General features: G+C 45.2%; 1 protein-coding gene across 5 annotated transcripts in view; it reads left to right on the top strand.

The window, feature by feature from the left end:
• daam2 (dishevelled associated activator of morphogenesis 2) overlaps positions 1-15,691 on the top strand; it is a 73,409-nt gene extending 57,718 nt beyond the window's left edge. For 2 of the 5 annotated variants that reach the window (XM_027001449.2, XM_027001450.2), the window contains exons 12-27: positions 1,011-1,034; positions 1,545-1,603; positions 1,807-1,991; positions 2,231-2,536; positions 2,733-2,840; positions 3,475-3,504; positions 4,763-4,869; positions 6,282-6,366; positions 6,877-6,983; positions 7,624-7,712; positions 9,498-9,666; positions 9,926-10,033; positions 10,306-10,366; positions 11,012-11,143; positions 13,907-14,077; positions 15,413-15,691. In XM_027001449.2, the coding sequence (XP_026857250.1) occupies positions 1,011-1,034; positions 1,545-1,603; positions 1,807-1,991; positions 2,231-2,536; positions 2,733-2,840; positions 3,475-3,504; positions 4,763-4,869; positions 6,282-6,366; positions 6,877-6,983; positions 7,624-7,712; positions 9,498-9,666; positions 9,926-10,033; positions 10,306-10,366; positions 11,012-11,143; positions 13,907-14,077; positions 15,413-15,631 (1,960 nt within the window). In that variant the 3' untranslated portion in view covers positions 15,632-15,691. The remainder of the gene's footprint in view (positions 1-1,010; positions 1,035-1,544; positions 1,604-1,806; positions 1,992-2,230; positions 2,537-2,732; positions 2,841-3,474; positions 3,505-4,762; positions 4,870-6,281; positions 6,367-6,876; positions 6,984-7,623; positions 7,713-9,497; positions 9,667-9,925; positions 10,034-10,305; positions 10,367-11,011; positions 11,144-13,906; positions 14,078-15,412) is intronic. The other 3 variants (XM_027001451.2, XM_027001453.2, XM_027001454.2) reach the window with 3 other exon arrangements.
• The last annotated feature ends 2,018 nt before the right edge of the window (positions 15,692-17,709 follow it).

The following is a 17,709-nucleotide window of genomic DNA, read 5'->3' as shown; positions in this document are numbered from 1 at the left end:
CTCCAGTTGAATTAGCCAAGTGAATCACACCTGCTATGTACATTTTATTCAGAGTCAGGGAGGTGCATGAATAAAAAAAAAAAGGAATCGTATGCAGTACTTTAATTTGGATGTTGGTAGTGTTTTGAGTCACAGCAATTATTGAAATTTACCAGTCGGTGCTACATAATGACAAAACAGCTTGCAATACATTTAAATGGCCAGGAATGATTATATTCCGTTTTTTTCCCATGCCAACTATACACAACTCTTCAACTTTTATCCTTACAAATGTTCCATCTTGTTGTGGCTTAACCCCCCCCGTCCTTCCTCTTCACCTTGCCTTTGTGCCTTTCTGTGTTCAGACCAAATACACTCCCATTCTCCACCATCATCACCCAAAGCAAGCCAAGGGCTATGATTAATGTGCTTAGTCTCCAGTCTGAAGGCAAGATTGGAAAGTGTTCCTTAGGAAAACCTTGCCTGATCCTAGCCTCTCTGCCAGCTCCTACTGAACTTAGTTTATCTAATTTTTATGCTGTAGTGTAATTCTTTCCAGTAGCAAACAGTAACAACAAAATTTTGAAGCTTACGTAAGGCCATTCCTATTCAGTGAGGTGGCATTACAGCGCTGACAAGGATCTTCTGCTTTCACTAATAGCCTTTTGGCCTGACATGGTTCCTCTAGCGGTAAGAATAAATTGTCCTACATAAACAGAGAATGTTTTTCCTCCTGTTGGCTGGTAGCCTTTTATTTTACTTCCACAGCATTGGCATCCGCCATCGAGTTCATCTCCTCTTTCTTCGACCTCTGTGGGGGAGGAATGTTTAAAATAAATGACAGTGCTGCAGTAAATCAGTAGTGTTGATATCTGAAACTGTTTGCTTATATGGAAAGAGACAACAATCTCTGTTATACATCATATTTGTCTGAATCCATCTTTATTTTTCTTTTCATTCCATCTCTGTGGTTCTGCCAGTAGTCAGTTAATTGTAATTCTCTTTTCTTATTCTCTCTTTGTCCTCCTCAGCTATGGAAAGCAACGCTTGTCCAGGTGTTTCATTTCAGGCTTTTTCAGAAAGCCTTCCCATAAACCCTCATAGTCCTCGTCGTCTTACTGCTGAACTAAAACCTCTTGCAAAGATGCATTAGCATTTAATGACCCTGTTCAAGTTGTCACTCAACCCATCTTGACATTTCGTGACAAATAGCTAGTAAGCTTCAAACAGTTTACATTTGACAGTCATTAAATGGCTATTTAATATTTAAAATCTGTTTCTGTATAAAACTCAGTTTAACTGTCTGATCGTGTGTTGCTGAGGTCAAATGGAAATAACCCCATTCATTTTCACATGTACCTTCCCAAGTTACAGTCCTGCTTTGTCAGTGTCTCTGACTGCAGAGTGATGTGTATATACTTTTACTTTTGATTAACAACACCTTTTAAACCAAATTAATTAATAATGCATTAATTAATGATGATTGAGGTAAGTGGAGGAAACTTAAAGCAATAGAGAGAGACATTGGAAGCCTAAAGTATTGAAGTTCTTCTGTCTGCTAACAGGCTTGTGAATGAGAATGAGGTGAAACAGTGGAGAGACCAGGCAGAGAGGTTCAGGAAAGGTAATCATGTACTCTCACAACACAGGTGTGCTGAGATGAGTGCATGTGTGTGTGCATGTATGTGTTTATGTTGGCGTGTGTGTGTGTATGTTGGAGGCTTTGTGAGCGTGTGTGTGTGTGTGTGTGTGTGTGTGTGTGTGTGTGAGACAGAGAGTTTAAGTGATGATGATGATCATTCGTTTCTGTCTGGCTGTATTCTTTAGAACACGCCGAGCTCATGGCACGGCTTGAGAGGAAGGAGCGAGAGTGTGACACCAAAACACAAGAGAAAGAAGAAATGATGAAGACTCTGAACAAGATGAAGGACAAACTGCAGAGAGAAGGCGTGGAGCTGCGCTCGGCCAGGGAGCAAGTTTTGGACCTGTCCTCTCGGATCAGCGACATTTCTGTAAACGCTCTCTGCTACTCTCTTATGTATTGCTCTCTTTGCGAGTAGGTAAATTGAATGGGATGGCTGTTGTAGACCTACTTAATTAGGTGACGTAATAAGGGATGGTATCCTAACTTGAGGCCTGATTCGTTATGGTAATCATCTTAAGTGCTCCCAATTGCCATTTTAGCTTTATATCTTTACAAAAATTGTAGTGCCTTTTGAGCTGCTGATTTGTCTTCTCTTTGGCTCCTCAGAATGGAGGTGTTCTGTTTCCTGCACCTCCACCCGGGGGCCCCATGGCTCCTCCTCCTCCACCCATGATGGGTGGCTTTCCACCCCCACCCCCTCCACTCCCTTTCTCCAGCCCGCCCCCACCGCCGCCACCTCCGCCTCCTCCTGGGGGTCCCCCACCTCCTCCTGGAGCACCGCCCATCTTCAGTGGAGCCCCACCTCCACCAGGGCCGGCTTCCTTCAGCAGCAGCGGCACGAGCTTCCGCACCAAGAGCATCCCTCAGCCGTCGCACCCACTCAAGTCCTTTAACTGGGCCAAACTGGGCGAGGTGAGCACCTCATGGTACCATGGCGATTGCACAGAGTCAAAGTACCATAACTAGCACGTACAGTTGGAAAATACTGTGTAATGTTTTGGCTTTCTTTCAGGGGAAACATACATTTGGAAAACTTCGTAATTTGAATCTATCTTTTAACTGTGAATTCAGTTTTGGACTCTCCCACACTGTCATTCTGTTTTCACAGAACAAGATCAATAGTACCATTTGGCATGACATCGATGATCTGAAGGCCTTCAAAGTTCTTGACCTGAAGGACATTGAGAAAATGTTCTCAGCTTATCAGAGGCAGCAAGTATGGAAGAGTTGGCTAAGTGCATATGTTTTCCAGTTTTAACTTGCACTAGACTTGATCCACTATATAGTTCATCATACAGACATTTTTGTCCTGTGTGCATTTTGCTGTGAAAGTATGTGCGAATAAGATATAGCAGTTTGCCTTTTCCTAGAAGAGAGCAGTAGCTACAGCAGCCGCTCTTTGCTGGATGGTTTGTTGTGTTAGAGGTGCTGTAGAGTTGAAGCATGCTGTAGTAGCTTTAGTGCTTCCATTGGGCTAACACATGCCCCTTTGGGCCTGACGATGTCAGCAGCTGTTAACAACAACCCTGCCAGAAGCACAGCCTGTGTTAATAACAAGGCTGGTATACAATTTACAAACCTCTGACATATCAAAAGTGTGAAATAATACTCACCTATTTGGATGTATAGTTTTCCAAATGCATGAGTTACTTCTGGCATTTGTCCTGTCATGGCATCAGTGAGATGAGCCTGAGAGGGTTTGTGGCGTATTCAGCCCTGCGTGTAGTCTGACCTGCAGCCCAGCCCTGGCTGAGCTTTCCTCTCTAGTCCAGCAGCTTGACATGCTAATCTCTGCATGTGTCCCAATGGTTCTCTTCTCTCTCTGCTGCCCTCTACGGCTACCTTGCCAGGACCTGCTCACTAACCAATCCTTCAAGCAGGTAAGTCTCTTCCGCACCTTGGCTTTGTGCCTTTTAGTGTTGTGCTCCACAACTTTCAATGTGCTATGTTTGATGCCATCATGAAGTTTGTTGATTTTTTTTTTTTTTTCTTTTTCCCCCTCCCTCCCATTTTCATAGATTGTCATATTGTTGTCTGATTTATCTTTGAAGAGAATGTCTGAACTGTCATGCTTTAAATGAGGTGTTGAGAGGGGAATCATTTTGACACATGAAAAAAAGTAGACGGTATAAAATCTTCTTGATGTCCTCTCATCTGACATTTTGGAATAGACTTTTTTGGCCACAGCTGTAGCTGTAGCAGTAAAAATAAGCACCCCGCCCACAAGCTCAGCACTTCCTAAAGGCTTCCACGCCATTGCCTAACACATCTGCAGGGCTGGTAGTGAGTGGCATGTTGGCATGGGCTGAAAGCTACGTGAGGAGGAGCGGTCTGCAGCTTGCCTGCCAAACCGAAATCCCACCAGCCGCGGGCCGCGGAAGAAGTGAGCCCCGTTTGGCCGCAGGCTCACTTCCTGTTGCATCACTCCTGTGCTCAGAACATGAGGAGTGCAGGAAAAATATTTGACCCATAAATAGCATGACTGCACTTTTGAAACAGACTCACCTCAGCAGCCAAAGTTCTGTCCCATGTCTGCTGGAGCCTCGGCCACCTCGGGCCCCGGGTCCCACTTACTGCCTGCGCTCCATCCCGTTACTGTTTCCTGTGCATTGAATGGTTTGTGGAAAGTTATGGGTCCGTTGCTCTCATTTTTTTTTCCCACTCACTGCATCGTCTCATAGTTTCCTTTGTTTATCCAATGCTGTACTAGTATATTCTCTTTCATTGGAATGATGTTCATAAGTCTAAAACATGGACTTGGGGTGAAATTTATTGTTGCTTCTTAATCCCTATAAAGGCTGTACATGACCTCTTATGTAAGTTTTGGCACGTTTATGAACTGGAAAGCCAGTTCACCCACATAGTGCAGCTAAAGCAATTATGGAGTCACCTTCGGCAAAGGCCACATTTGTTTGATGAGCAGTGAATCATTGCTGTCACTGCTCTTTTTGCTTATGCTTTTTACCATTAAAATCCTGCTCAAATATTCAGTAGGATTTATCGTAAAATGAGTCATTCTGAGTTGCACCGAGTTGGCCTAAACCAAGGCCATGCAAAGCATGTGCTGCTGTGTACAGGATTGCCAGGCACACTCAGCCCCACTGAGGTCTGATGCTTGCTCTCTCTTGCTCTCTGCAGAAGGAGACTGGTTCCATGGACGACTTGTACCTGAGCTCACGGAAAGTAAAGGAGCTGTCTGTCATCGATGGGCGGCGGGCACAGAACTGTGTTATCTTGCTCTCCAAGTATGTATTCAACGATGAGTCAGTGCTGTTGGCTCAGTACTTACCTTCATTCTTCACGTCAACGTTAATGACTCGGGGTAATGGGCATCGCCCTTGGGGAGCGTGTTGTTGCTTTTAAAAGGTGCTGTTGCTGGTTCACAGTGTTCAGCTGACTAGATTTCCACGGTAATGACAGATGCATCATTACCGCTATTGACTGAACATGTTGATCCATTTTTGCAGTATTTGTCAACTTGTTTTTTAATGGCTGTGTAAGGGCTCTTAAGAGGTGCCTTTCAGTCCTCACAACACAAACTGTTTGGGCTGATTTTGCAGACATTCCTCAATCACCCTGTAGGTGCACAAGGCCCACAGCTGTTAAGTAGTATGACACATGACATTGTCACTTCAAGATAATAGGGTGAATTCTACTATAATAAAAAGACAGTTACCGTAAAATAGAAGACCTGGGACACATACTGAGGATTACACTTACATTTACATATCTATTTACATTTATGACATTTAGAAGTCGCTCTCATCATAGAAGGGCATGGGGCAGTGGTAGCTCAGTGGTTAAGGTACTTTACTAGTAATCAGAAGATTTGCCAATTCAAGCCCCACCACTGCCAAGTCATGACTGTTGGGCCTCTGAGCAAGGCCCTTAACTACTCAAGATGTCTTCAGTCAAAAATTGTCCCTTTGGATAAATGCCATAAATGTAAATGTAGATGACATCCTAGCCAGTACAAAAGGTTAGAGTCCAAGATACTATTGAAGTAAGATACTGAGGATTAGAATTCCAAAATGAGCATTATTTATAAAAAAAAAAAAGTCTACAAACCATTTGGCAGTATCTCTAGTTTTAACCTTTGCCCTATATATCGATGGTTGGCAATCACATGTATTGGTTTTTCTATGGATTATTCCTTAAGCAAATACCTAAGAGAAAAGCCCTTCCATTAGCAATTTGGTCCATGTAGGAAGCTTTTTGTATTACTTCATATTGATTTCAGTTTAGTGTGAAGAACATGTGTTTTTTAAAGAGTTCGTTTAAAAAATTAAGTATTGGTAAACTTCAACTCAATGAAATTTAGTAGGATTAAGTGAAATGTGGATAAAAGAGCAGCCTGTTTGTTACTGAGCTACATTTGGGATAAACCCATAGTGCATAAGGTTCTGGTCCAGTCTACTACAACAGGCCCAGGGGGAACATAACAGCCTAATGAGGTCAGACAGCATGAGGACGATGGAGCTCTAATTTAGTCAGTTGTCCATTGATCACAGCTTCCAGAACACTGCATTGATTAACCCAGCCCAGTCAGAGCTGCAGGAATTCGGACCTGACGTGTGCATGTGACCTATGTGATGTTTAAATGGAGCGTTCCTGTGCTTCCCTGTTTGATGATGATGTTATTTTTTTTCCCATACAGGTTGAAAATGAGCAATGAGGAGATCAAAAGAGCCATTCTGGAGATGGATGAGCAGGAGGAGCTGGCTAAAGATATGTTAGAGCAGGTATTCAAATTCAGGCTCTCTGCAGGTTTGCTTTGCTTGTGTCTTGTGTATTATATTACACAGCCCCAAACAGAATACAATGAATATACAGCATTAATTACACACATACACACACACACACACACACACACACACACACACACACACACACATACATACATACATACACATAGATAGATAGAGAGACAGAGATATGTGTGTGTGTGTGTGTCTGTGTATATCTATTATATATGTATATCTATCTAGTAACATAATTACCATGTTATGTTTTCAGTTTTTAAATTTTACAAAAATAGGGTACAACACAGTTCAGCAGTACATGGGCAATATAGATAACTAAGGACAGGACCAAGCAAAATGCACACAAGCACACAGTAGACGAGCTCTGCCTACTGCATCAGCAAATGTTTAAATAGATGTGATCACACCTCAGACTTTACCACATCCATATCCATGCACGGTGACGCCTCTAATGTGCACGCTCGCGCTGTCTTCCTCTTGTGCTCGCAGCTGCTGAAGTTTATCCCGGAGAAGAGCGACATCGACCTGCTGGAGGAGCACAAGCACGAGCTGGAGCGCATGGCGCGCGCTGACCGCTTCCTCTTCGAAATGAGCAGGTGAGGCCCCCTCGCCACGGCAACCTGCGCTCCGAGCGGCGACGCATCAGAACCCTTTTGGCGGGCTGAAGCCAAAGTAAAGCTTTGCTCGGCAACAGCAGCATGCCCTTTTAATATGTAAGTGCGGTATATCTCTGGCCAAGATAAGTGCTCTTTTCATGTGCAGATGAAAAGCATCCCGTGTTTTGAAACGAAAGCCCTCTCCCTCATTGCGGTGTGGCTCATCACTCGTGGCATGCTTTGTCTTTTGTGAAGCCACTGCAAAAGCCTGTGGTCTCCTTGGTCCCACTGCCTCCTGTCTAGTCTCACCGGCGCCCCAAACGCTCCCTTACTTTCCCTCTTAAGGCGTATTGAATAATAATTGAGCTTTGAAATCCCCTTTGCCCAGAGGCCTCCACCCCTCCACCCCCCAATCCTCTTCCCCCACACTGTTGCCTCTTCATCAGCAAAGGCTCCGCATCTGTCTCATGGTTCTCCAGGAACGTTCGGAGTTTGCAGTACTTGATTAATGATAAAAGCTCTACGGGGGGGGGGGGGGGGGGTCTTTGAAACAACCCTCCCCTGCAGACGCTAACTGTCTTTATTTTCTTCTTCTGCTTCCTTTCTTCTCTCTGTCTGCCGCTGTTTGACTTCCTTTCAGGATCGACCACTACCAGCACAGGCTACAGTCCCTCTTCTTCAAAAAGAAGTTTGCAGAGCGACTCGCTGAGGCCAAGCCAAAGGTGGAGGGTAGGTCTGAACGCAGCACTGTAGACTCTCTGCACAGCTCTCTTCCAAGTAATACAGAGCAGTTCATTCTCCCGAGAGCATAATAGGGATGACCATAACTTCTGTGTGTCAGAGTGAGAGAGAAAGAGGGAAAGTGGGCCGATAGTTTGTGAGCCAGTATTAGCAAGTCTGTGTGCGTATGGCTCTTGTTCTTGGATTTCTCTCCAGTTCAAATAAAGAATGGGGTTTCCAGGGAGGCTGTTTTGGAAAGCTGGCAAATGTTGAGGGTGCGTTTGCTCTCATAAACACACTGTGTTGCTCCGGAGAGTTAAAATGCACTTTTAAGCAGGGGTGTGTGTGTGTGTGTGTGTGTGTGTGTGTGTGTGTGTGTGTGTGTGTGTGTGTGTGTGTGTGTGTGTGTGTGTGTGTGTACACGCGTAAGTGCACTGTGTGAACAGAACCTATTCTTCTGACTCAAAGCCTCATTAATGCTCTTGGCTCACCTGGAATGCCTCTGTAATAGCTCATGAACACCCCCACCCCTCTACACACACACACACACACAGACACACAGACACACACACACACACACACACACACACACACACACACACACACACACACACACACGTGCGCGTGCGCACGCACACACATACACACACGCGCGCACACACATACACATTCTCACACACACACTCATTCTTTTGCTAACAAGATACATTAGTAACCACACCTGTTTGTCTGCTGCTTCTTTTTGGCTGGTGCTTTGGGTGGAATAGTATATTGAGGTTAAACGGTAAATGTAAAATTGTCCCTTCACCTGCTATGTCCTGTCTGAGCATAGAAAACAAAGGAGAGGTCACCCAGGCGACTGAGGTGGAACAGTAGTGTCTTATTTGGCTTTAGAGACTAGGGAGAATGGTTTCAACTACCATTAAATGGTGGCTGGGGTTTCTCCAGTCCTGCATCCCATGTTCACTTATTTCAGCATAGGGACATTTTGAGTGGTTGGCCGTGACGCCAAGGCCGACTTTAGCAGATCCTGTTCGAGAGGGTGAGGAGGAAGCTGGGAGCAGGATTTCAATAGCGTGAGCTTATTGAGGGAATCCCAGTACATAGAGGGCCATCCAGAGTTGAGACCAGTGCACCCTCTAAAACAAACTGATGCAAGAATTCATGTCCTTTTCTTTTTATAAATACCATGCTACAGTTCATAGTGCATGTTGAAGTTAAGTACAGTTACGTGTAGTGCCTGTGGCTTGGGGGTTTTGTTTTTCCTCTGTGTTCCTGAGAAATTAATTTATGTAAAAAAAAATAAATAAATAAAAAAAAGCAGGAAGGAGACAAAGAGGAAGACAGACATAGTCTGGTCTTAGTAAGCTCCTTTGCAGTCTGAACACACATTTCTGGCACTGATTGCATCAATTGATTGTGTTCTGAATGGTTGTAATAAAGACCAGATACAAAATCCATATGCTGCTTGGCAGCTGTCACTACAGTTGGACTGGAAACTCCTTTAGCCTTTAAAGCAGTATAGCAATTCTTGAGTTCTTTTTGTGTGTTCAACAAACAAATAAATGGAAAACATATTGTGGAGCAGTAATATATAAAATAAGATAAAAAACTCAATTATACTGAAAAAATATATAGAGAGAGTTCTCATCCTGGACAATGTTATATAAATGTTGTATACCTTACTTGTCGCTGTTTTATAAGAAACCTTTATTCCATGACCTCTGTAAAGTGTGAATCATAAGGAATGTTAGCCTCTTCATCCTCCTCCTCCTCCATCTGCTCTCCCCTCAGCTATTCTGTGTGCATCTCGCGAGGTGATCCGGAGCAAGCGTCTGACTCAGATCCTGGAGGTGGTCCTGGCCTTCGGCAACTTCCTGAACAAAGGCCAGAGGGGCAATGCCTACGGCTTCAAAGTGTCCAGCCTCAATAAGATAGCAGACACCAAGTCAAGCATAGACAGGTCAGTGCTGCGCTGGCTCGCAACTCTAGGTTGCGTCCAGATCCAGAATAATCGAAGTTTGACTGAATGCCACACCGTAAGAGCCTTCCAGCTTGGCTCAGGAACAGAGAGCCAGTCACGATCATAAGCGCATTTGCAGTGTATTGAGAACATGCGGGACGGAACATTTGTGATTGTTTTGAGAAACTAAAGTTACATTTGTCCGTGATGCACGTCGGTGCTTGGAGCTTCTCAACAGCTGTATGCTTCTCTTGCTCAGGAACATCACCATGTTGCACTACCTGATCATGATCTTTGAGAAGAACTATCCTGATATCCTGAACATCCAACAGGACCTGCTCAGTGTACCCGATGCAGCCAAAGTCAAGTGAGTGCTTGCCTTCTCCTAATGCGACTTGGCATGCATTCTGCAAAATTAAATGCAGTAAAACATGAAGACACCTGTTGTTATTGCTTGAATCAAACAATCTACAATTTAACCACTGGAATTCTTTTTCAGTAACAGAAATATGGTCGTTGTACCTAATCTAGTGAACTTTGCGTACATAATATGTACCATTATTTGTGGACAAGTTTTGGTTTTTGGAGACATAGGGTGAAATTGGCTTTGTGACTGACTTGTTTCTCTGTGTTCTGTAGCTTGGCTGAACTGGAGAAGGAAGTCTACAGTATTAAGGGTGGACTTAAGGCCCTAGAGGCAGTAAGTTTTGTTACTCATTTTTATGACCTAATGTGAAGACATATTATGAAGAAAAATATTGAGGTGAATGATTGGCATTTTAACTACCAAGCATTCAAACAAGCGGGACTATTGAAACCACCTTAATATAGTAGAAAGGACTGCGACATGGGAGGCAAAATGTGTATGTGTAGAGTCCCTACGTGTTTGTCTCTGTGTGCGTTTGTGTGTGATTGTTCCATTTTGCCATTGTCTCCTGGGTGAATGTTAATTCATTTAAATGAGGTGCGAAAGATCTGAAGCACTTACTGGCTGTGCTGTCATGCTGTGAATTCATGGAGGTCGCCTTCAGCCGCATGCTGCCTCTCGTCATGTTTACAAAGCTTCAGCATGCAAGAGGGACTGAAGCACGTCCGACAGGCGCTCGAACTGTCCTCTCGCCCCTCCCGTTTCACACACAGCCCCAGTCTGAGACTGATCCCTGAAATGACAGCAAGACAACTAACAGTAACACACGCCAGTGCACATAGTAATCAAGTAATTAAGAAAGAGGAGCCTGAAGCATGCACACCGTGTTAAGGGTCGATCAAGAGGTGATGGCAGGAGAACAAAAAAGAAAGCCCCAGGTCGCCTGCTAACCCTGCCTCGTCTGCCCCAAACCCATAGGAGCTCCAGTACCAGCAGAGCCACACCAGAGACCGAGGGGACAAGTTTGTGCCTGTGGTCAGCGACTTCATCACTGTGGCAAGCTTCAGCTTCTCCGAGCTAGAAGATCTGCTGAGCGAGGCCAAGGACAAGGTGAGAATCCTTCGGCTAGATGTGCTGTCCAGCCTAGTTCAGATTAGATGTTCTGTGAGTCCTAGTGTAAACGTTGTTATCCTTAGTGTACCTCTCAGGTTTCACCTCTGCTGACTTCATACTTTCAGACTTACTTGCACCAGTTTTCTGGGACTGCCACTATTCTGCAGCCTATTATAATGAACGTATTAGCATGTTTATTTAAGAAATCCACCTCTCATCTCTGTTCAGTAGATCTCATTTTGCAGATCTTTCATATAAGCCGGATGCAGTTGCCCAAAGGAGTTCACATCAATGGAACACAAGACAGGGCTTGGCTCCCCCCAAAAAAGTCCCTAATTCTGAATGTTTTCTTTACACTTGCTCTGAGAGTCATCATGGAGAGGTGAGGCGTTCCCCAGCCGGCCAGTCTTTGACCGGCCGTCTGTGTTGTGCGGGTGTGTTGCCGGGGGGAAAGGGCAGTGAGCGGAGAGGTAGACTTTGTTTGAGGGCTGTGGGGATGGGCTTTCCGGAGAGGGGCCCCACTGGGCTCTCCATTCCCCACCTCACAAGCAGCTCTGCGATGCTCACATGTGAGCCAGGCCCTAACATCTCTGCACCATGGGGGAAAGAACAGGGAGAGGGGGAGAGACCCTCCTGGCTCAGTGCGCTGGCTTGAATATGCTGGGGAAGCCCGATGACTGACTTCTTTAGAGCCTTTCCTACACTGGAGAGACTTCCCTTTTGAAATTGGGACAGTTAGCGTCCAGATGTGCTAGCTATCCATCTCTTAAAAACATAAAAGGCCTTCCTGGAAATTAATGGGTCAAGGTGCTTATGTGTGTGTGTGTGTGTGTGTGTGTGTGTGTGTGTGCGCATCTGTGTGTGCGTGCGTGCGCGTGAACGAACGAATGAACGGTTCTTTCTGTGCATGCATGTGGTCCCCCTACTTCTTATCTCTGTACCCTTTCGTTGGTAGTGGAGGACAGTGTGTTTTGAAGGAGTTGAACAGAGTTGCTCCTCTACACTGAATGGGCAGGCAGTGGGCAGACCACACTCCCAGCCGCGAGTCCTGCTCTCTGCTCCTACCCACCGCCCGCCTAATTATTCATTTAAGGAGTGTAATAAAAACAATGAAATGGCTGCTCAGGGAGACAAGGGAAAAGCTTGGCCCTTAAAAATTGCATTCGCTGCAGGGGAAATTAATGCAGCTCTGTAGTCCTGCAGACCAGACGCTCAAAGTCTCAGAGCTGCAGAACAGACTTCATCCCTCAAACTGCCAGACTCTCACAGCTGCAAATCAGACCTCTCTCTTCAGACTGACTTGGGCTGGACTTACACTCCTGCAGACCAGACACCTCCCCACAGACTGCCAGACTCACACTCCTGCAGACCTAACTTCTCCTTGCTTGGGGACAGACACAGACTCCTACAGACTGAGACTCCTACAGACCAGACTCCTCTTTTAACTAGACTCACATCTGGCCTCATCTTCCAAGGTAGCCCTGAATTAGCATAAATCTTGGGCTCGATCGGATCCAGGGAAATGTATAACAAGCCCCAAGGCACTGAACAGTGTCTAATGCATTTGCAAAGGTGCACAGGATGTCTTGTGAAAGCTGGAAGTACTTCATAGATGATGAGCATCGCTGGCAAGGGATAGTTTGCCTAATGTATCATCACCTCCTTCAACACCAGCAGTTTAGTTTTCTCTTAGTTTCCCTGATTTGATGAATGCTCTTCTTAACCCAAAAACTAACATGCTAAGTTGCTAATGCATCGCCGCTTCACACAGTGAAGAGGCAGAGAACCTGGCCAAACTCCTAGCGGGAGGGAAGCTTTCAGAAGCCAGAATAAATGCTATACAGAGCTCTCCAGAGCAAATCGACTGTGCTTCAGGGTGCTCTTGGCAGTCAGAGCTGTCTGCCCTTAAAATGGATTTACACTTTTAGAGCTGGAATTATGTCTAAATGGAGGGCTTTACTTTTAGGTTTTAAAACCATGCTGTACCAAGCCCCTCCTGAAGAGCAAAACCAGTTCAGTTCCTCTTTACACATTATACATATGTTGAAGCCAAGTCAAGAGCTGGCCAAACTGTGCCTTGAAAATGAATGAATCAACTTCAGAGCAAAACAAAAATAAAGGAGATTCAGAATTATGGTAGTGGTCCAGAATACCACTCCCTCTCCATTTCTCTATTCCCCCTCCCCATCTCTCTCTCTCCCTGTTCCTCTGGCAGTGGTCAGTGGACAGGTGGTAGTGATAAGAAAGGACATATGGTAGGCAAATCAGGCGTGACCTCATCCATCACGCACACAGGACAAATGGGGCCTCTTTTTTTGTTTTGTTTTGTTAGTGTACACAGTGGTTAATGTGGCTGTGATTGACGTAGTCCCCTCCATACACAGATAAGCAAGCAGATAAGCCACAGCAGCCAAGCCACGTGAGGCTGCACGCACACTGCTGTGCTGTCAGTCTTCCTCTGCCTCCCTGCCTCTACCTCCCCTGCCTCTGGGCTTCACAGCACATCGCTGACGTCCATATGGACCTGTGTGTTTATGTATGGCTGTTTTCACATTGCCATTGTTGGTTGCATGCAAAATCCTCTGTGTAAGAATAAGCAGACGTTCAGTATAGTGAAATATTTATGCATACTAAACAGCCTGCTCTGCTTTCGACTTTGGGATGTTTGTCTTCATCCCAGAGTGCGGAAGGTCCTGCCAAAGCCACAGTACTTCTCTGTCTCACGGAGATGCTCCTCTGTCCTCCTCCTGTTCTCCTTAGTTCGCCAAGTCCCTGAAGCACTTTGGAGAGGAGGAGGGCCGCATGCAGCCAGATGAGTTCTTCGGCATCTTCGACACCTTCCTGCAGTCCTTCAGTGAAGCGAGGCAGGACCTGGAGAATATGCAGCGTCGTAAGGAGGAAGAGGAGAGGAGAGCACGCATGGAGGCCATGGTGACTCACTCACTCTCAATCAATCTCTCTCTCTCACACACACGCACAGAACTCACAGAAGAGTTTTTATTTCTCTAATAATAACTCTACAGATGCAAGGAAATCATTTCCCATGGTTTCTGATCTTAGTCAGCTAGACTGCATGTCGCATTCTGTTCTACAGGGCTACTAAGACATTTTTAATGGGGCTTTGGGACCCTTTTATCAGTAATAGCAGTCTTAAGGTCTCACAACCTCATTTCATTCGTGAGCACTTAGTTGTCGATCAAAGTGCCAAGCAGACTGAAGATAAGGGGCCACCCCGGTCCTGCATCATGTTTTCCTTTACTTTTTCACATCCCAAGTTCTTTCATTTGTCTCGGTTCCTCCCATGCTGAGGATCCCTCTGGTCAGAGAGCTGAGCCTGGATTTCAGTGCCTTGTTTATTATTTGTCTAAGGGGGAGGGGGCATAATCATTCCATAATGGTTATTCCATCAGATCAGCTGTCAGAAGTGGCCCCCCCGCCCCCCGTCTCCTTCCCCTCTCAGCCTATCCAACCAGCAGCTTCCCCCAGGGAATGCTGGGAATGTGGCTTGGCCTGTGAAGAGAGTGGCAAGAGTCTGGGAACCGGAGAGCCTCTCTGACTTCCCCTGTAACCATCATACACGTTAGAGGATGCTGTGCTCCTTAGCTCACAGACACACACACTGAAAACAAAACGGTACACTTAGAAACCTCCGGGCACGTGACATCACAGGCCAGCATCTGGTGATGCACGCCCAAACAAACGCACGTCTGCGTCCGTATCCAGGGTTAGGATCTGGAGCTGTACCATAGGTGAGAAGCGCTTGAGTAAGGGGTAGCCAGACTCTGCATACTGATTTATTCAGGATTTCGCTGTTGGCCATTGGCCTCTTTCGGGACATCAATCAGCTTAATTGGATTTGTTTGATGCTGCCATTTGTTTTATTGAATTTCCATAATTGCAAACATAATGCCTGGTATACTCAGAACAGCTGAGGCTTATATCACTTTAGTTTTTCACGGTCAACTGCAAAGTTGGGGAAAAACTCATTGCTACCAGTACTATAGTGAATACCAGTCAGAATATGTAAAATCTTATTAAAACGTTTAAACCATTATTATCTTGACATTGTAGTTTTAATTATTAATACAATTATCAGATAAACTATTCAGAATTTTAAAAAGATTAATTGGTAATCACATCTGTTTGCATGCAAGCTAATAACAAAATAAAATTTCACAATTGTAACAGGCCTGGTTTTAATAAGATCTAAGTCTCCTCTCCTCTGTGAGTTTAGTGTGTGCTAATGAGGCGCGTGTGTCTCCCCAGCTGAAGGAGCAGAGGGAGCGAGAGAGGAGGGCCAAAAAGAATGCAGGTGGGAGTGCGGCCGAGGAGGTGGGCGAGTTCGATGACCTCGTGTCGGCCCTGCGCTCGGGGGAGGTCTTCGACAAGGACCTCTCGAAGCTCAAACGCAACCGCAAGCGATCTGTCAACCAGCTCGTAGAGGGCAGTGGGCGTGAGCGACCGATCACCAAGGTCAACTACTGACCTCTACCTTTGTTTTTACTCAGAGACCGTACCATGCCTGAAGGAAAAGACTTACTGCCATATGTCTCCATCTTCACTTGCATCTTCTTCAAACCCACAATGACTCACAAGTTAAAAACGGGTGGACTCCCAGACTGCCGGTGGATAGTCTTCTTTGTGCCGGAAATTCCTACAGCACTGTGCTCATTAAGCTTTCTGTAGTCTCGCTCTTATTTCTAAATCCCACATGGTCTTCCTCCCCTACATGTCCCACAGTTCTTTGCTCTGGGTCAACCAAAAACATTGCCTCAACACTTCATGTGCCATGGGCTTTTGCCCTCTGTACCTACATGCACAGCCTTTCAGTGTTTTCATCAAAGCGAATTGTGAGGAACAGAAGAACTACAGAGAAGATTTACAATGCCAGATCACCAGTTGGTGCCATGGCCAACAGCACTGGCTGGCAATGGGCCAGTCTAGTTGAGCTTATGAAGAATTTGGTCTGGGTATGGGGGAATTCTCTGAAATACTTCTGGGAAAAACTTTCCCATTTGTTGCAAGACTGTCAGCTCCGTTAGGTGCTCATACCCTGTGTGCCTCTCACTGTCTCCCCAGCTCTGAATTTCTGGTGCTTTGATAGAGGGCCATGTCCTCTCTACCACTGGTAGGTGAAATCTACAAGGAGAGACTGAGAGAGAAAGCAAGAGAAACTCCTCTCTGTAGCTCTTGGCAGCGCAAGACTCCAGCTGAACGATGGATCCAGCTGTTATTCAGCTAGCAGTGAGAAGAATCTGTCTGCCATGTATCTGGAGACAGGAGGAGAAGCCCTTAACGTAATGGCCAGCTAGGGTAACAGGACACTGTGGTCACAGCACCGGTGGCTGGGACAACCCTCCTCCCAAGTGCCTCCTTGGCCAGATGGCACTCCCAAGGCCAGCAGGCGAGCTGGAGATGTTTGACAATGCACAGCACCTCCAGTGGAAAGACATGCCCAGGTGCCGAAGCACTCTGTGACGGCACGGTGCTGGAGGCACGTGTCAAAAAAGAGTCATTTAAACACAGTTTTTCCTAAGCCCATTGAAAGAAGCTCAAAAGATGAGATGCAATGGCATTACTTAGTGCTAAAAGCAAAAAAAATTTAAAAAATTAAAAAATGGTAAATATGTAGTACATGATAATAAATGCAAGTAGAACAGCATTTATATATTTATTTATAAAAAAATTAAAAAGCAAACATGCTAATTTCAAAACCTTTTTTAATTTTTCATATATTTTCTAGTTTGTACCTGTAATGCTTTGAAATTCTTATGAAGTCATTTAATTTGATAGAAAAGCACACACACACACACACACACACACACATATATATACCTAGTCAGACTGGTCCATGTGGATTATCGGAACAGTGAACAGACCTTCATTGTGATGGCAATTTAAAGGACACAGCTGTTTTCAGTTCAGAGACCAGTTCATTTAGTCCAGTAATCCTTCAAATCAAAATAACTTGCTGTGCCACCAGTGTTTGTTAATTCTCCTGCTATCCATCATCGTTGGGTCACAGGTGCTTAACCAGCAGTATATGCGGACTGCGTCTTGTATACAGACCTGTGTTTGCATCTTCAGCGATCTCCTTGAAACCAGTCAATTGTGATCTCAAGGGTCACCATGCAACCCACCTTTCCCCCTCATATATTATTTTGTTCATGTTGTTTTTCATGACATGTATTTTAAGAGTTCTTGTATCTGTAAGACGAATGTGGCAAACGCATGGACAATGGCCCATGGATCACATGACCATGGCAGGGTGAGAGACTAAGAAGTCAAAAAGAGGAACGTGAAGAAGGGTACGGTCAAAGCCCTTATGGCGAAAGAAGTGGGATTACAAGTGTGAAAACCTGGAGAACATTTTGCATGGTAAAATGCAGTTTTCTTTGTGGTACCAGGTCTAGTGAGGTCATTGAGGTAGAGTGCAATGTGTTGACCTGTTCTGGTTGAGGTACGACCAGACTGAGGGTTTAGCAGACACGACTACCACCATCCTGAGCAGTTTGTCTGTCTGTATTTGCACCATTTTGTGTGTTTTCTTTTTCTCCACTTTG

The sequence above is a fragment of the Electrophorus electricus genome, chromosome 13 (genome assembly GCF_013358815.1).
Source record: "Electrophorus electricus isolate fEleEle1 chromosome 13, fEleEle1.pri, whole genome shotgun sequence".
Taxonomy (NCBI): Eukaryota; Metazoa; Chordata; class Actinopteri; order Gymnotiformes; family Gymnotidae; genus Electrophorus; species Electrophorus electricus.
Note: the sequence above shows the minus strand (reverse complement) of the source record. Positions and strands in the feature narration are given on the sequence as shown.